The following is a 20,086-nucleotide window of genomic DNA, read 5'->3' as shown; positions in this document are numbered from 1 at the left end:
CAATAATCCTATGTAAATGGAGATTAAATTAGAATGAAATGTTGTCACTTTGACATCTTCCAGGTTTTGTCCCAACTCCTCACTCCACTTGGAATGTCAGCCTTTGCTCAGTGGTAACGCTTTTGCTGCTGAGTCAGAAGGTCGTGGGTTCAGGATCTGCTCCAGTGGCTTCAGCATATAACCCCGGCTGAAACTGCGGTTCGGTACTGAGAGAGTGCACCACCACCAGAGGTGCCATCTTTTAGATGATCCTTTAGCGGATCCTGCCTGCACTCGTGGGTGGATATAAAAGATCTCCTGTTACTATATTGAAGAAGAGCAGGGGAGTTCTCCCAATGTCCTGGCCAATATTTATCCCTCCGTCTGCATTATTAACATTGACCACCTTGTTGCTATTTGTGGGAGCTTGCTGTGTGCAAATTAGCTGCTGGGTTTGCTATTAACAACAGTGACTAAACTTCAAAAATACTTCATTGACAGTGAAGTGGCTTGGGGCTTCCTGATGTTGTGAAAGACGCTCCATAAATGCGCATCTCTCGTCATTGTTTTACACAATTTTAAGTGAAGCCTATTCATTCTGATCCTTTATTTAAACATGATGGCACTGTGAAAGAGTGCAGCACAAAGTTGATCATGAAGTGTACCTGGCTGGTCAAAGACTCTGAACTGAGGAGGGATAAGTGTTGTGATGTCTCCTTCACCCTCATCTCCAGTAGGATGTCATGGACTTTTTTGTCACAAAGATGGAAACTATCCATTCAGCTGCCTCCGCTGTTTCCCTCCCTTCACCTAGCCCTTTGGCACAAACTTCTCTGAATGTTCCTCAGTGCCCCAGCTTTGCATTCGCACCTTTCTCTGGATTCTATACCATCTCCTGCAACGTTCTTCCCAACCCTATTTTGTCCATGAGACCCCCTCTCCTGCTCATTCAATTCCAATTCCAATCAAATTGTTGACCACCCAACTTCCCTTCTAAAGTTCTGTTAGCTGATATTGTTAACAATTCTCTATCCTCAGCTGCTGTTTTCTAATCCCCCCTCCCCACCTTCATTTCAACTCAGTGTCATCATCCCTTTCCTCAAATAAGAACCTATTCTTGATCCCTCTGGACCTGCCATCCACTGTCCCATTTCTAAACTCCCTTTCCTGTCCAAAGCCCTTGAACAAGTTGCTTTCCAAATCCATGTCCATCTTCCCCACAATGTTATGCTTGAATTCTTCCAGTCAGGTTTTCAGCCCAGGCATAGTATTGAAATGGCCTTTGTTAACATAAAAATGACATCCTATGTTATTGTGACCATGATGAATTTTCCATTCTCATCCTTCTCTAGAACAAGAGGCCATAGTTTTAGGTTACGGGGTGGTAGATTTAAATCAGAGATGAGGAGGAATTACTTTTCTCAAAGGGTCGTGAATCTGTGGAATTCACTACCTCAGAGTGCAGTGGATGCCGGGACGCTGAATAAATTTAAGGAGGAGATACAGAATTTTAATTAGTAATGGGTTGAAAGGTTAAGGGGAGAGGGCGGGAAATGGAGTTGAGGCCAAAATTAGATCAGCCATCATTGTATTGAATGGCTGGGCAGGCTCGAGGGGCTGAATTGCCTATTCCTCCTAGTTCTTATGTTCAACCTGTCAACATCCTTCTCCAATTCCTGGTGTGGTTAACCACACCATCCTCTAATGCCTGTCCTCCGTCATCCAGCTGGATGGGAATGCAGTACCTTGGTTCCATTCTAATTTGATTGTAATCAGAGAATCACTTGCAATGGTATCTCTCTCAACCCTTGCACTGTTACCTCTGATGTCCTTCTATTTCTCATCTAAGAACTGACTGCACTCGTTTCTATCAAACCATCGCTCAGGACCCCTCCGTTGTCTCTGGTCTCACTGCTTGTCTGACACCCATTCAGCCTCCTCTGCTGATGAACAAATATTTCCTCCAACTAAATATTGTGAAGACTGAAGCCAAAGTCTTTGGTTGCTGCCACAAACTTGGTTCTTTGCCCACCATTTCCATTCCTGACATGCTTGGAGTTGTTATCCCTGAGGTGACTTTCTGGCCACACATCCCACACGATTACCAAAATTGCTACTTCCACCTCTGCTACGTCAATGGACTCTGATCCTGTCTCAGTCCATCTGCTGCTGAGAACTCTCAACGCTGCCTTTGTTACCCTAGACTTGTTTATTCCAATGTCTCCTGGCTGGCCTCCCATCTTCCAAAAACTTATGCTCATCCAAAACTCTGCTGGCTGTATCTTAACTTTCTCCCAGTTTCATTCACACATCACTCCTTTGTTGGCTCACCGTCACAGGTTCCCTGCCCAATAGCACCTTAATTTTAAAATCCTCATCCTTGTTTTCAAATCCCTCCATGGCCTCACCCCTCCCTACTCTGTAACCTCATCCAGCTCTAAGAGCCTCAAAGATATCTGCGTTCCGCCAAATCTGGCTTGCTACACACCCCTGATTTTCATTGCTCCACTATAGGTAAAGCTTTCAGCTGCCTTACGATTCCCTCCCTAAATCTCTCCACTTCTCTTTAGATGCTTCTTAACACTTACCTCTTTGATCAAGCTTTTGATCATCTCCCCCGATATCATCACTTCTGTCAAAATATTTTTATTTGTAATGTTCTTGTTAAGCACCTTGGAACATTTTACTGATTTAATTGCATTATATTCATGTAAGTTGTCCAATCTTTTCTATGTATATCAACACCTATATTTCATTTTGCAGCAACTGGGTATCTATGGACCACTGCGATGTCGGGAGATCTATGCACTGGACAAACTTCTGAGAGAGGCCCACGTTCTAGAGGTAGTCGCCAGGCTGAGTGAGGAGAAGTCTGGGAACATAAGCACTGCCGAAGAGGGTGAGTGGGCCGTCTCAAATGAAACATCACCCAACATAAATGCACTGGCTCTTTGAAGCCTATTCCTGTTCCATACCATCTGATTCCCTTTCACGATTACAAGGGAGAAATGAAAACACGTAATAACGGATAACATTCTTGTCTTTCTGAGTCAAGAAGTTGTGGGTTCAAGTCTCACTTCAGAGACTTGAGCACAAAAATCCAGGCTGTCACTCTGCAATACAGGGGGAGTGCGATACTGTCAGAGGTGACATCTTTTGGATGAGATCTTAAACCAAAGCCCAAAATGTCCCTGGGTGGATGTAAACCATCCCATGGAACTGTTTTGAAGAAGAGCCGGGGAATTGTCCCCGGTTCCCTGGCCAATATTTATCCCTTAACATGCATCAAAAACAGATGATCTGATTATTGTCACTGGCTGAGAGAGCTTGCTGTGCTCAGATTGGCTACCACCTTTCCTACAACAGTGCCTGTACTTCAAAAAGTATTTAGTTGGCTTTGGGATGTCCTGATGTCATGAAAGGCATTATATCAATTGATTTTTGTCTGTCTTATCAAAATCAATTAATTGTGTAACTATACTGATCTCTAAATCAGCCATCACTGGCTGGACAGATTCCAGGAGATGTCACACGACCACCTACCTTCTTCATCTGCCCCTCCCCTAGACTGCTACCATTGGATCCCAGCCAGGTTGAGAGCAGTGGAGCCGGACCTGCCTCTCCAGGTTCAGGCACTCAGTATATTTCAGGCTGAGCCTCGCTTCTGCCTCGCACCCACTGGTAACAGGCAGCCTTTTGGTGAGAACTAACCCCACGACATGGTGTACCCCACCAGCACTTCTTCCATCTCAGAAGCTTTGCGGCTGGTAAGGAGACCCAAAACAATCCCCAGGCTCCACAGAGAGCATGGCAGCCTAAACCCAGCATTGGGGGCTGCCATCTTTACGAGAAGTAGAACTGGCACCTTGAGAACGTACACCAGCCATCAGCCCCATCCCCGGCAAGACAGAAATTCTGGCTGGCTGCTAACCCCGTCCACTCATTCACTCTACCTATATCCATTAACATTTCGCATATCCTAAATCTCCCAGATTGCTTTCAATGGTCAGCGGGAGATAGATGTCGATTCTGGTAGACTCCCAGCCAATCTAGGAGGACTTGCAACCCTAGTTTGCGCAGATAATCTGTCATCCTTTGCCAGCCAAGCTTTGTTTGACTAATGGCTGCATGGGATTATGAAATATCCACAGGAAATGGACCTATTAGCTGGAAACAAAAGTAATCATTACGACTGAACTCGCTCTCCAGGAGCTGAATGTTTCACTGCAAATCTACCCCATACCTTCATGTGAGGGACAAGTTTTTTGTTTTATATTTTTGAAACCTTATAACTTAAAGGTAGTTGGTGTTTATGTTGTCTCTTTTTTTTTGAAACATGCTTTCCTTCAGTCATGCCACTGCTGAAAGATAAAACTGTCTTTTCATTCTGGACGCACTGCACTGAGAGCCCGAACCTGTTCAGTGCTACAGTCGAGCGTGTTCTGCAGAAGCTGAACTTGAGTTTTGGGAGCAGAGTGAATGAGCACTACTCTGGCCCAGCAGAAGCAGGTTAGTGACCATGTTCAACTGAACAGCTTCTACATGAGAATACCTTTGCTGGAGAAACAAATAACAATAAGATCAAGCTTTTGATGCATTTTAAGCAGAAACTATAATAAACTTTTGATAAGGCCTTCAATAAAGTACCGCATAATACTTGTTACTAAGCATTTGGAATCAGCAGAATGGATAGCAAGCTGGCTACAAAACAGTAAACAGCGATGGGAGTTAAGAGCAGCTAGATAGATTGATAAAAGTTGGGTAATGTTGTTCGACCGAGATCAGTGCTGACACCACTGTTTACTATTTACATAAATGATTTGGACTCTTGAAGTCGAGGGCAGTTTCTAAATTTGTAATGACACTAAATTGGGTGGCGTGATTAACACAAAGGAAGAATGCAACAAAATACAAGAGGACATTAATATTAATACATTTGTGAAATGATTGTGTAATTGGTGAATTACCAGTAATTTTAATATAAATAAGTGTGAGATGTTACGTTTGGGTCAGAAGAAGTAGCGGTGCAGGTTGGAGATGGGAGAAGTGCTGGTGGGGTACACCATGTCGTGGGGTTAGTTCTTCAAAAGAGCCTTTTTTCAAAAAACCAACCAAGCACGGGTTCATTTTTGGGATAGATTTGAAAAGCAGAAGTTATGTGAAATTTGTCAGATCTTATTTAGATCACACTTGGTGTACAATGCACAGTTCTGGTCTCCATTATTATAAAAGGCTGTGGATGCAGTGGAAAATTCTGACCTCGGGTGTCTGTCTGTGTGGAGTTTGCACATTCTCCCTGTGTCCACGTGGGTTTCTGCCAGGTTCTCCGGTTTCCTCCCATTGTCCAAAGATGTGCTGGTTAGGTCAATTGGCTGCGTTAAATTGCCCCTTAGTGTGTGTGCGTGTGAGAGTGTTCTCTGTGATGGGCTGGCATCCCGGGATAGGTTCTGACTCCCCGTGACCATGAATTGGATGAAGTAGTCCTGGAAAAGTGAGTGAGTGATTTTAATGAACTAGTATTAACTACTACCACCATCTCCCTCAGGTCCTGTTTCATAGATTAACCACTGGACCAAAAAAACATTGTTTCCACAGATTAGTTTTAAGCTTATCCCCTTCAGGTACAGGCCATGTGTTTTGGTTCTACTGCTCTGTGACACTTTTTGTCACAGACATACAATATCTAGTCCCTTTAGAATTATGAATCAGCAATAATATCACCTCTTAATCACCCTTTTTCTCCAGTAAGAACAATTTACATAATCACACCTCATAATCCAGTCTCTCTGTTCTCTCAATCTCTCTGCTCCCTCAATCATTCTGGTTTCCCTCTTCAGCATCCTCAATAGCTGCAATGTCCTTTATATGCTGTGGCAGCCAGAACTATACACAGTTTTCTACTCTCTTCGACACCAGTGTTTTATGAATTACAGGATGATCTTGTTACTTTGGCTAAATGTTGACCTTTTAATAAACCCCAACATCTGATTTGTTTTACTTGCTGCCACTGAATATTGTTGCAATTATTTCAAATTATTGCCAATTATGACACCCAAACCACTCTCATTTTCATTAACATTATTTTTCTTAATTAAATAATAGTCCCTTCTTGGATTTTTTGAAACAATTTCCATTTCTCTACAATGACTTCCATCTGTCGCCTGTCTCTTTAAGCGTGAAATATATCTCTCTCTCCTCCATATTGCAGAGGGGCCAGCACTGAACAGTTTATCAAGATGTCCTGAACTTTGCCCATCTAAACAGATGCAACTTGAATTCTAATTTAAAAAACTCTGTTTTTTTATGTACTGAAGATAGAAAGAGGATTAGCTATCTGGCCACTCCGCGCATCTCATGGGCTCACCTTTCCTCCAGCCCACTGGTCATTACACCCCCAGAGTTAATTTCACTCTCCAAACACACTGAGATCCAGCCCCCTCTAAGTGAACATTGGCATGAACACGCAGATATAATGCATCACTGATTCAGATGGTTTATGTCCTGCATGTTCTGTTGCGCCATGCTGCTGAACTCAGAAATTAAAAGGACGTGCTATTTGGACAATTTATTACGCTCTAAAAATTGAGTTGTGTCCCCTGTCATGAATTTAAATGTAAAGTGATTTTTAAAAACACAGAAATACATTTATTTAACTTTTTAGCTTAGACTCTGGAAAATGTTGGTGATGCTTCAGCAGTATTTAAACTGCATGCAGACTTTAATCATTCCTTCAGTAAATAATTCAGTTATTTAATCTCTTTTCTCCAGTTTTTATTAAACTAGTGGAAAGGTTTTTGGACCGACCCTTGCCAAAACGTGCTCGAAGTGGAAAAGTGGAAGCGCTGACGATCTTCCAATACTTGAGTCACATTGAGGAACAGAACGTGCCCTCCTTACCTGCCTATATAATGGAGTTGGCAGATGAAGGTACTTTGGTATTGTTCTTTAATGCATCTTAAACTGTAGCCTCACACCTAACTCTAGCCTTCCGTTTCCAATCCTCTCCTTTCCTGCTCCTCCATTTCTCTGTGTATCTCACACAATTCAGTGTTGGGCAGCAGCCAAGACTCTGACAGATTGGCTCACTAGGTGGCAGCCTTGAGGTCAATGGAGGGATAATGCGTGCTGTGAATTGGCATCATGCCCATAGGAAGCCTTTCTGTGACAGCACTTTTGACTGACTCTTTCCAGTAGTGCAGACTGAAGTTGACATGTGACCAACATCCAGCTGCTATCCCTAGCCCTTCAGACTGTTGCACGCAGGGTCCTTTTAACCAAGGCAAGCACTATTCTATCCAGCAGGAAGCCATCAGCTCGGAATCATGTCTCAGTACAATGACTTTTTCCTGGAGTGATTTCCATGTTTTATGCAAATGCTGAAAGTTCCAGTATGGGTTGTTTTTTTTCGTGGTTGCTGAATGTTTAAAATAACACAAAAAACATAAAACAATCCCTGATGTTTTTATGAAAGCTTTTGATGAATCTCTAAATGTAGGATATACAGCTGTGTTTGTATGTGGGATGTGTGCATGCCCGTCCTTGTGATGCACTTGTAGGTTGATGCATGCATTTGACTGCAGCACCCCTGGGTTAGATAAGGGATTTTCTTCCCCTCCCTTCCCTGATTGCAAACCAAGCCTCTACTTGGAATGCATGTAGTGATACTGGGGTGGCGGGCGGGGTGGGGAAGTTTAGGTTCACATGTCAAATAACCACCTGACAATCCGGTCCTGTCACAAAAATGTTGAATAGCCACTCAAGTCAGATAAGCAATTTAAACCAATTTAGACCAAACGTAAACTGGGCGACCGCTTTGCAGAACACCTGCGGTCTGTCCGCAAGAAAGACCCAAACCTCCCTGTCGCTTGCCATTTTAACACTCCAACCTGCTCTCTTGCCCACATGTCTGTCCTTGGCTTGCTGCATTGTTCCAGTGAAGCCCAATGCAAACTGGAGGAACAGCACCTCATCTTCCAACTAGACACTTTACAGCCTTCCGGACTGAATATTCAATTCAACAACTTTAGATCTTGAACTCCCTCCTCCATCCCCTTTCCGTTTCTTACCCCCCCCCCCTTGTTTTTTCCAATAATTTATATAGATTTTTCTTTTCCCACCTATTTCCATTATTTTTAAATCTATACTTGTAATGCCCTGTCAGTCTTTCCACCCCACCCCCACTAGAGCTGTACCTTGAGTGTCCTGCCATCCATTCTTAATTAGCACATTCACTTAGATAATATCACCACCTTTAACACCTCTTTGTTCCTTTTGTCTGTGACATCTTTTGATTATCTGCTCCTATCACTGCTTGCTTGTCCCTACAACCACCCCCCCCACCCCCCACAAACTTCTCTCCCCCCACCTTAAACCAGCTTATATTTCACCCCTCTCCTAATATTACTCAGTTCTGTTGAAGAGTCATGAGGACTCGAAACGTCAACTCTTTTCTTCTCCCTTCTCCGCCGATGCTGCCAGACCTGCTGAGTTTTTCCAGGTAATTCTGTTTTTGTTTTGGATTTCCAGTATCCGCAGTAGTTTTTTGTTTTTAAGCAATTTACTGTCTGTTTAGTCTGGAGAGAGTAGAAATGTCCATGGATATTTTGAGGTTATTTTTTTTTTCTCCTTTCCCCACCTCCATTTTCCATTCTTTGCAGTATTCCTGGTTCAGAATCTGCAGTCCTCTGATAGGGATGTGGTGCTGAAGACTCTGAAACATCTCTCAGGGACCCAGCTCCAGAAGGATGGACTGAACGCTGTGGGCCTGCTTCTGTTGGAGGACAACACTAAGATCTGCAACACTGCTGCCTCCATGCTGAAAAACCTGGCAGAAGACTCCAAATTCAGAGAAAAGGTTGGTAGCAAAGGGTCTGTAAATGCAATTGTTCCTCTCTCAGCTACCTTGGCTGATCCCTCCAGCAACTTCAGGGAACAGAGATAAAGACCCAAAGCTTAGACAGTCTTTGTAAATTAGGAACCCTTTAAATTTACATAAAATCTTTTATTATAGACTATATGGAGCTGTGTTTGAAATCATTGTGAGGACCTGTATTGTACCTGAGCAAGTTGGCCTGTTGGCAATGCTAGTGTATTATACCTGAGCAGGCAAGGCAGCCAGTAGTGATAGTGTATTGTACTTGAGCAATTGTGGCTGTTGGCAAAGCTGGTGAGAAAGCTACAAAGCTACCTGAGCAGGTGAGGCTGTTGACAGTGTTGCACCAATCCAGTTGCATTGGTGCAGTGCGGTTTCACTTGACACTTAGTATAGAAAATTTAGGGGTGATCTGATTGAGGTATTTAAAATGTTAACAGAACTTGGTTGATTAGATAACGAGAAACTATTTCCTCTGTTCGTGATTCTTCCACCAATGGGATATAATCTTGAAGTTCAAGCTCGGCCATTCAGGATTGGAATCAGGAAGCACTTTTTCTCACAAAGAATAGAAGAAATCTGGAACTCTCTCCCCAAAAGACTGGATGCTGGGTCAATTGGATCTTTCACGACTTGAAATCAATTGTTACTTGTTCGGTAAAGGTGTCAAAGGATATGGAGCAAAGGCTGGTTATTTGAATTTCTGTACAGATCAATCATAATCTAATGGAATGGTGGAACAGGCTTGAGGGATTGAAAGGCATTCTCCTGTTTCTAATGTTCCACTGCAGTTGTAATGTTAATGCAGCCAAATCCAGCTTTTGAATCCAACCGGACATCAGAATGAAGCAGAGAATCGGCTGGCTTGATACCATTGCCTCAAAGTTTATATACAAATATCATAGATCCGTGATCAAAGTGCAGTGATACATGGGTTTACAGTGCTGAGTCCTTGTTAGCACTTAATCATTGACTGCCCAGCTGTGTCACAAAGAGCAGTGTTTACATTATATCAGCAATGTAATGTAGAAGCAGCTAGTATCTGAAGATTGGAAGATGATTTGTTATGTGTGATAGGCTAATTGTTTGCATATGTTTTCAGGCCCTGGTTTGTTACTTGGAGCTGCTTGAGGATGAGGATGGACAGCTGAGAAAAGTAGGTTGTACAGCACTGGCACATCTAAAGGTGAGCTCTTCATGTCAGTGATTGGGGGGAAAAAAAACACTCAATACTTGAACCCATGATGATCACTGTCTTAGCTTGCTCTGAAATGACTATAAATGAAGGCCCCTCAAAAGCCATTTTGTTGCTGTCACTAAATCGTGAATTATTGTATGGATATGTCAGTTTCCTGGGCGGCTTTAAATGCAACAGCAACAACTTTCCACATACTTGACCTAGTTCTCAATGTTATCTATGCTTATGACATTTTAAAACAAGAATGTGATTTTTTTTTTACATATAGTCTACCTGCTTCTGCAGTCTGTTGTGTAATTCAGTCTACTTTCTGAAATATTTGCATGTACTTAACCATGCTATATCTATTGAATACTGCATTATCTTGTAAAAGTAATCTTTTAAAATACCTGAATTAGATTAAAGAACATTTTGGAATATGATGAGTAATTTGAGACATGACATATGTTAAATGTCACATGAAACAAAGTGGCTTTAAACCTTTGGTTCCCAAAGCTATTCAGCACTGGGGTTTTCCTTATGTCATGCCTGAGTCTATTGTAGACTAATTGATATTGATTGATTGCTATGATTTAGTCAGCAACTTCATTATCATTGTATCATGCAGCTACCAGGATGGTAGAAGGTAGATGAAGCTTGGTCTTTGTTTGTCTAACAATTCCCATGGAATCTTATCCTCGGAATGTTCAGCTGGTTATTTTCAGCCCCTCTTCAGTTTCCTGTTTTTTGGGAAATGGGTCCTGTAATGTTTTTGAATTCTAATAGGCTATACGTGAAATACACTGGCCAGATGGAATCTGTAATAAGACAGGTTATGAGTTTTGAGTGAGCACCTTTCATCAGAACTGAAAGCAGAGGTAAACCAGAAGTTTGGAAAGTTTGAAAAATTGATGAGGACAAAAGTGGGGAGGGAATGAAGAAAGAATCAACAGATGCACCAGTCAGAGGGGGTCTGGGGTAAATACCTGCAAACTGCTCAATAGGGTCAAGTGATATAAAAGATTGTAGGTGAGACTCTTTTGATAGGCCAATAAGATATCAGCAGTGCTTCACCAAAGGAATATATTCTATAAGTACCTACCCACAGAGGAGGGCACCACTCATGTACTTTAAATGAGGCAAACTGAGGATCCAGCAGGGTCCACTAGCTGCATGCATGTTAGTGGACACCCTGTTATCCCTCTCCTAGGTCATTATGTAGAGTAAAGGGTTAATGGTTATGTCAATTAAACAATGATGCTAATGATGAAGTAAGCAAGACATCAGGATCAGATGATCAAGATGCTCCAAGGGAGCAAGACACAGAACAGTCTGTGTGCAGAGAACAATGTACTCTCCATGAGGTCTTGGATGTAAATAGTGTAAATAAATAATATTTAGTTTTTCTTAAAACTATCTCCGAGTCACTCATAAGAGTAAGTGAAACTTCATCAAAACCACCTGGGCCCCCACAAGTGGTGGAAGTGAGGCGTGTGGTTGGAATAACCAGATTATCTGTGTTGGTGCAGAGATTTTAAAAAGTATAATGGTAAATGGCAAAATCATCACTTTTCTATGTGAATTCATTACTAATTGCATTTTGCAAGCCATTTGGTGGTTCTTGCTTCCCTTTTAGGCTCTTCAGTTTTCAAACCTTTTTAAAATACTTGTCTATCTTTCCTTCAGTTCTGATGCAAAAGACACGTCCAAAACTTTCTATTTTCTTTCTTTGCTCACCCTATCAATGACTGAGCTGCTGTGTATTTCCAATATTTGGAATTTTTCACTCTTGTATTCAAATAATGTTGGGAGAGTGAGTGGTTGGCTGCCATACTTCATTATGGAGTTGGACACTAGTTTACTCCCATGGTCTTGCACTAAGGATAGACCAGGCCCCCACTGAACATAGCCTAAGAAATAGAAGCAGGAATAGCCCATTCAACCTCCTGAGGCTCCTCCACCATTCAGTAAGATCATGGCCGATCTGATTGTGATCTTAATTGCACTTTCCTGCCTGTCCACCCTAACCCTTAACTCCCTTGTAAATCAAAAAACTGCCCATGAATATATTCAATGAACCAGCGTCCGCTTCTCTCGGGGTATATTGCCAACCTCTAAGAGAAGAAATTACTCGTAATTTTGCCATGAATGGGAGATCCCTTATTTTGAAAATGTAGTCCCTAGTTCTAGACTCTCAGGAGGGGAAACATCCTCTCAGCATCTGCCCTGTCAAACCCCCTCTGAGTCTTTTATTTTTCAATAAGATCACCTCTCATTCTTCTAAACTCCAATGTGTATAGGCCCACCTTGCTCAACCTATCCTCATAAGACAAGCCCTTCATCCCAAGAATCAACCTAGTGAACCTTTTCTGACTTGCCTCCAACACAAGATTATTCCTCCTTAAGCAAGGAGACCAAAAGTGTATGCAGTACTCAAGGTGCAGCCCCTGTATAGTTGTAGAAAAACTTCCCTACATTTATAGTCCAACCCCCTTGCAATGAAGTCCAACATTTGCATTGCCTTCCTATTACTTGCTATACCTGCATGCTAATGTTTTGTGATTAATTTACGAGGACACCCAGATTCCTTTGTACAGCAACATTCTGTGAACTCTCTCCATTTAAAGAATATTTTGCTTTTCTATTCTTCCTACCAAAGATATAACCTCTCAATTTCCCACATTATATTCTGCCAAATTTTTGCCCACTCACTTGACCTGTCAATATCTCTTTGCAGACTCTTCGTGTCGTCCTCACAACTTGCTTTTCCACAAATCTTTATGTTGTCAACAAATTTGGCTGCAGCGCACACTGTCCCTACATCCAAGTCATTAATATAGATTATTATGGCTATATATAGCACACTGGCTGTTCCTTGTGCCCCTTAGTGGCTGAGAGTGTCGTTGAAACCTGGGACTCTCTTATTTAAATCTACATGATATATTCAGATCTCTAGATTGTAACCTGGGAGAAGCATTTCCCTTTTCCCCCTGACCAAAACTGGGCCAGGAAATGTATTACAGAAAAGCACTTGTGGGTGGAAAATTATTTTAGCAAAAATTATGGTCATTAGTTTAATTCCAGGAGTAGCAAAGATCAGGAATTCTGAGACTATTTTTCCTTAATTTCATTTGTTTTCTTCAGGCCAAAGAGAGTATTGATCAACTAGTCTACCTTTGCCAGACTGATAAAGAAGTCCGTGATGTTGCTAAACAGACCCTCCTGTCTTTTGGTGAGTCCTTTAATTCAAGTTACCTGCTGGTGTTGAATTTGATTGTCTTCGGTGCTGGATGAGAAAGCTTATTGGGTACTTCACCTTTGTTAGTGCCTCCTGAATAACTGGAGGAGAGTTGTGAACTGATGTCTTATATGATTTTGTTTTAATATTGTATTAAGCTAATTTAAAAATATAAACAAAACTGAAGAATCTACCCTTAATTAGCACATTCCTGCCCCTTCACTTCCCCTCTCCTCACTGTCCAAGGGCCCAAACACTCCTTTCAAGTGAAGCAGCATTTCACTTGCACTTCCCTCAATTTAGTCTACTGCATTTGTTGCTCCCAATGCGGTTTCCTCTACATTGGAGAGACCAAACGCAGACTGGGTGACCGCGTTGCAGAACACCTTCGGTCTGTCCGCAAGCATGACCCAGATCTCCCTGTCGCTTGCCATTTCAACACTCCTCCCTGCTCTCATGCCCACATGTCCGTCTTGGCCTGCTGCATTGTTCCATTGAAGCTCAACGCAAACTGGAGGAACAGCACCTCATCTTCCAACTAGGCACTTTTACAGCCTTCCGGACTGAATATTGAGTTCAATAATTTTAGATCATGAACCCTCTCCTCCATCCCCACCCCCTTTTTTTTCCCCAATAATTTATATAGATTTTTCTTTTCCCACCTATTTCCATTATTTTTAAATGTATTTCCATCCATTGTTTTATCTCTGCCTTTTAGCCTATTTCGATTCCTTCACCCCACCCCACCCCCACTAGGGCTATCTGTACCTTGCTCGTCCTGCTTTCTACCCTTAATTAGCACATTCCTTAGATAATATCACCTTCAACACCTCTTTGTCCTTTTGTCCGTGACATCTTTTGGTTATCTCCACCTATCACTGGCCCTCTATCCAGCTGTACCTGTCCCACCACCACCCCCCTTAAACCAGCTTATATTTCACCTCTCTTCTATTTTTACTTAGTTCTGTTGAAGAGTCATATGGACTCGAAACGTTAACTGTGTTCCTCTCCGCAGATACTGCCAGACCTGCTGAGTTTTTTCAGGTATTTTTGTTTTTGTTGCGAAGAATTTACCTTGTTTATACAGGATTTTTGATAATTTTGTATAACCTTTTTCAAATGAGAAAGGAAGTCTCCTTGAGAGATTGTCACTTATATGAAATTTGCATCCTGCAGGGAAATTTCTTGATTCCATTCTTTTTCCTCCTTCCTTTGCTATTTATCCTTGGGATTTTTTCCAAGGCTTGAGAAAATGGCAGCATTTTTGGTGACTTCATAGTGACAGAAAAGGGCCCTGGTTTTCAGACCAAACTCTGATCATCAATTGATCTAAGTGGATCTCTTTAAACGGGTTCTAATAATACAAACTTAGATCCACAGTGAATAATGGAACATACTAGTGATATTTTTAAGAGGATTAATTTAAACAAATCAGATTTCATTCCCTCACCATTTAAAACGTGTCCGACTCCTAGAAAACCCTCAACCTTTAGATAAGTGGAAGATGCTGGGACCACACTACAGAGTGCTTCAGGCCTAAAATGCATTCAAATCAAGCTCGTGCACTCCTGACCCTCACTTGATGTTAGTGGACTATACCTTTTGGCTATAGAAGCATTGTCTTTGTTGAAACTGAAGTTTAGTAAATCCAATGTCCATGTTCTATTTCCTGCACTGTATTAACTTGCTTAGTGTCAATTTTAAACTTAGAACCAAAATAATTCAAGCAAGGTTCTTTTTTTGATCAGTCCAATAAAATGGCCGTCATCCTGACAATACCACCAAAAAGAGGGAGATGGAGAGGCAGAGGGTATTAGGGAATTCCAGAACATCATCCAAGATGTCAACTTTGGTTTGGTGATAGCACTTAACACCTCTTAAGTCAGAAGATCAAATATTTAAATCCCAGTCTAGAGACCAGACCATATAATGTGTACACAACATTGCGGGACAATACTGTCCATAATGCTATCTGCCAGATGAAACATTAAACTGAAGCCATGTCTGCCTCTTCAGTTGGTCATATTTGACGAGTAGGGTTGTCCTGATGTCCTAGCCAATACATTATCTCTCAACACAAACCATAGAACCATAGAAAAGTTGCAGGGCAGAAAGAGGTCATTCAGCCCAATGTGTCTGCGCCAGCCATAAAAAAAGCAAAAAGAAGCTAGCCACTCATTTTTAGTCCCACTTTCCAGCCTTGCAGGTTAAAGCACTTCAGGTGCATATCCAGGTACCTTTTAAATAAATAAGTAAGTTGAGTGTTTCAGCCTCAGCTACCAATATAGGCAGTGAATTCCAGATACCCACCACCCTCTGGGTGAAAATGTTTTTCCTCCTAAACCCTCTAATCCACAAGTTACCATGTACATCTCTGATAGGCCCTACCCTTTCCTTAGCTATCCTCTTGCTCTTAATGTACTGGTAAAACATCTTTGGGTTGTCTTTGATTTTACCTGCCAATATTTTTTGTATCCATTCTTTGTTTTCCTATTTTCCTTTTTTACTTCACCCCTGTATTTTCTATACTCTTCTAGGCTTTCTACAGTATTAAGCTTTTTGTGACCATCATAAGCTCTCTTTTTCTGCTTTATCTTACCCTGTATGCTTCTGGATAATCAGGGGGGTCTATTTTGGCAGTACCACCCTTTTTCTTTGAGGGAACATGTCTACACTATGTCCGTAGAATCTCACTTTTGAATACCTTCTACTGATTTGACACTGTTTTCCCTTCTGGTAGCTGTATCCAGTTCATCTTTCAGCTTTGTAAAATTTATCTTCCCCCAATTTAGAACTTTTACTCCACTTCTATCTTTGTCCTTTCCCATAAATATGCTAAATCTAACTGTATTCTGCCCACTATCTCCAAAATGGTCCCGCACTGCTGCTACTTTCACTTGCCCAGCTTCGTTTCCTAAGACTAAATCTAGAATTGCGCCCCTCTCATTGGGTTTGTTACGTGCTGGCTGAAAAAGTTCTCTTGAATGCAGTTCAAGGATTTTGTGCCCTCTGTGCCCCTCACACTATTCATATCCCAATTGATATTAGGGTAGTTGAAGTCTCCCAACTATTACTGCCCTATGGTTTTTGCACTCAGAAATTTGCCTACGTATTTGCTATTCTAACTCTTTTCCACTATTTGGGGATCTATAGTACACCCCTAGCAGTGTAGCTACCCCTTTTTTACTTCTGAACTCAACCCATATGGCCTCATTTGAGGCTTCATTTAGTATATCATCCCTTCTCACAGCTGTAATTGTTTCTTTAAACAATAATGCTACACCCCCCCCTTTTTTATTTCCCCTCTATCCGGCCTGCAAAACTCTATATCCAGGGATGTTGAGCAACCATTTTTGCCCCTCCTTAAACCAAATTTCCGCTATAGTGATGATATAATGCTGCCATGATTATCTGGTCATATACCTCATTGTTTGTGGGACCTTGCTGTGTGCAAATTGGCTACATTTCCCTATGCAACAACAGTTAAAAGGAGAGAACTATCTTACTGAATTGATGATGCATTTATATATTTGAAGGGACAGAGTCCCAAGGTGATATATTTTTTAAATCTCACCCCCTAGGTAGTGGTAATGACAGAAATTATGATCATCTTCTTGGGTAAACTTATGTCCAGAATTGGTGGTATTGAAGTTTGGAAAGTCTTGTCGCCTCTACCCTAGTTGAAACGGAAAACATTAAGCATAAGACCAGTCTGACCTGTATTTACTGTGATTTGTGTAGCACTCTTCTTGTTGTCATCAATACAAGCACTTACTGTAATCATTTCTGATGCCCTGACAGGCGAAGAAGGTAAAATTGCCTACAAACAGATGGAAGAATCATTGGATGGTATGCAGAGGCTCCTGGGGTCAGTCAGGATGGCCAGTACAGCTTTTTAACCCGGGTGCTTCCATTTGGCAGAAAATGGCCAGTTTCTTCCTGAAGAAAGCTTCTGAAGCAATGTGGCTTTTGTTGTCAAAACATCAAGTAATTGAAAAGCTTCTGAATTTATAGCTTTCAACATTTCAGATGTAGCAGCATTCATAACTTTTCCTAGATTTGGGAGTAGGGCTTGGGGGAAGAGGAGAATGCCACCATATGGGAGAGTCACTTTCAGTTTCCCAGTGTATCTGGGGAATGTTGGCACAATAATCCCAATACTTCACATATGAATGCACATTTTGGTAAAAACACCCAAAAGCCAACTCAAGGAGAAGGCCTCTTGGTAAAAGAAACTATGACCAAATTGGGACGATTGGTGGAAATGCACTTTGAATAATTGAATGTGTGAATGATCCACTTAGGAGTGGTTAACCTTGACACGGGGATGATCCTGATAGACAGGCATCTCCAAAAGCCACAGCTGAAATATTTACCTACAATTCTGCATGTCTTGCTGCTCGGAGGCAGGAAGCAAAAGTGCTGCTTCAAGTCCAAGTGCCTAGTGTTATGGTGGAGAGCATACAAGTATTACATGTACAATAAAAAGGTCCAATCTTTTTTATTTAATGTTAACTTCAGCTGCAGTAAGAAAAAAAAACTGCAGCAGCTTTGAGTTTGTAAACCTGTTTTACTATTTTCCACATGGTGCAGTAAAAAGATATACTTTGATTTTCTATATAAATGTATTATGTAAGTAAGAGTGAATTGTGATCATAAATAAAATTTCATTAAATGCAATGCTGTATTATACCAAAAATACTGATCATTTAGTTTGTGATTTTTGGTTTTGCAAATCAAAAATACAGCCCTACGTTTATATTATGCAACATCTTGTCTCTTGAGCATTTTAGACAGATTTGCATGCAATTATTTTGAAATGCAATACTTACACTAAACCAACAATGAAATGAATGGTAAGTTCATATGCTTTATTGGCCACGCACTGGTGATACCCCTCATGTTCAAATAGTGCCAAGAAATCTTAACATACTCCCAAACTTCTTTAATGTGTTACTCTAACGATGGCACCTCTGACAATGTAGAGCTCTTTCAGCAGTGCACTGGAGTGTAAGCCCAGATTGCACTCAAATCCTAGGAAGGGGCTTGAGTCTCTTGAACTAATGAAGCTGATGAATGTACAGCGTGTCTTGACATGCCATATTACAGTGCCAATGGATTATACATGGCCAAGGTTATTAAGTGACTTGTGGCTGTGGGTGGCCAAAATTGTTGTATTTGAGTTTAACAAAAATTTCTTCCGAATAAATAGTGAGCTGAATTTTTTTGAGGAATGGCAATCACTGTCGGATTGCCACTCTGCTCCTATTTTTTTACACTTAAGATGGAACTTTGCATTCCTGGCCCTGACTTCCAAATCAGGCCTCTTCAGAAATGCGAAGTGTACCTGTTCTGGGAGTTCTTTTCCGTGCAGGACCGTCAGGGGAAGCCAAGCCACGCCCCCCTTTTTACAGCACTAGCTGCCGTATTTTGATAAGTCTTCATTCACTAATGCACTGAAAAGCTTTGGGACATTTAAATAACTTTTCAGTGTGTCAGTGAATGTGTAAGTGGGGTAGGGTCATAGGTGACAGGGTGGGTGGGATGGCAGGTGGGTAGGGTGGTGAGGTTGGGTCAGCAGGGGGTGGGTCAGTAAGAAGTCTGGGTCAGTCGCATAGTTCCCCAGGAGTTAGACGTTTTTTTTCTGTTTAATATTTCCTGGGTAGCCATCCAGGTAAATGAATCAGAACCCTCTGAAGCCTCCGACTCTAACTCAGAGTTGGAAATGGTTTCAGAGGGCCCCGGGCAGCAGGGGAATTGCCGTCGGAGGTTGAAACTTTGGCCCCACTCCTCTGTCTTACTTTAATATTCTAGGTTTTCTTTGTCCATACCATTTTAAAGACATAAACCTGAATGACATTTTCTCTTTGCTCTGTTAAGTACCATCTTTCCATGCTGTAGAGCTTAACTTTAGCTTCCTCATAGTTTATCTTTACATTAGGGACCTGTTTTGTTGCTATTCTTTGCACCTGCTTCAATGCACGTGTAGTATTCTGATGTGATGAACAAGATTTAATCCAGCACCTGCAGAATCGCGTATCATTATCCTCATCAACAACTACTACTCACGTTTATATAGTGTCATTAAGGGAGAGACACATCCTAGGCTGTTTTACAGAGACTTAAATTAAACAGGGAGGCTGAGCTGAAGGAGATATTTGAAGGGATAGTGAAATTCTTGGTCAAAGAGGTGGGTTTTAAAGAAGGGCCTTTATTGTGAAAGTGGAGGGGCTTAGGGTTGGTATTGCAGAGAATGAGGCCTCGGCAGGAAGGAATGTGATTGCATAAGTGGATGAAGTCAGAGAACAAAGTTAGAGTTGAGATGGTTGTTGAACAAATTGCCAATAGTCAACCAGCCTGACTGAAGTTAATATAATTTATCAATTTTAATATACTATTTGCAACAGTGATTTGAATTTATATAGCACCATTTACATACTAAAATATCTCAAGGTGCTACACAGGAATACAGTTTTGCATCACTGTAAAAGAGCAAGAATCCTGCTTAACTGCTGAGCAGCTGCCTGAGGCCTGAGCCCTTAGCAAGTTCACTTGGAGAGTAGCTGAGCCACACAGACCAACGAGGTCTCTCGTTTGACGTAATTAGTTAGTTTGGTTTCTGCTGGACTGCTAATAATGGTGTGACAGTTGGTCTTTGTACCTTGGGAAAGGAAAATGGCATAAATTCCTGCTCCTGACTATTATCCAGTGATTCCTGCTGGGATATGGGATACCTAGAAATGGAAATTGGCAAAGATATGTTTGTAATTTTTTTTTACGGCAGGATTCTGTTCAGATGTGGTATCTCCTATAGTCAAGT

The 20,086-nt window shown here is 41.5% G+C and overlaps 1 protein-coding gene across 3 annotated transcripts in view; it reads left to right on the top strand.

Moving 5' to 3' along the window:
- The window catches only part of ripor1 (RHO family interacting cell polarization regulator 1), a 207,758-nt gene extending 189,793 nt beyond the window's left edge, over positions 1–17,965 (top strand). For all 3 annotated transcript variants that reach the window (XM_078544186.1, XM_078544184.1, XM_078544185.1), the window contains exons 16-22: positions 2,743–2,878; positions 4,330–4,488; positions 6,748–6,906; positions 8,637–8,833; positions 9,954–10,037; positions 13,173–13,260; positions 17,068–17,965. In XM_078544186.1, coding sequence (XP_078400312.1) covers positions 2,743–2,878; positions 4,330–4,488; positions 6,748–6,906; positions 8,637–8,833; positions 9,954–10,037; positions 13,173–13,260; positions 17,068–17,165 — 921 coding nt within the window. In that variant the 3' untranslated portion in view covers positions 17,166–17,965. The remainder of the gene's footprint in view (positions 1–2,742; positions 2,879–4,329; positions 4,489–6,747; positions 6,907–8,636; positions 8,834–9,953; positions 10,038–13,172; positions 13,261–17,067) is intronic.
- Positions 17,966–20,086: the final 2,121 nt, after the last annotated feature.

This window comes from Cetorhinus maximus, chromosome 6 (assembly GCF_964194155.1).
Source record: "Cetorhinus maximus chromosome 6, sCetMax3.hap1.1, whole genome shotgun sequence".
NCBI classification, from domain to species: domain Eukaryota; kingdom Metazoa; phylum Chordata; class Chondrichthyes; order Lamniformes; family Cetorhinidae; genus Cetorhinus; species Cetorhinus maximus.
Note: the sequence above shows the minus strand (reverse complement) of the source record. Positions and strands in the feature narration are given on the sequence as shown.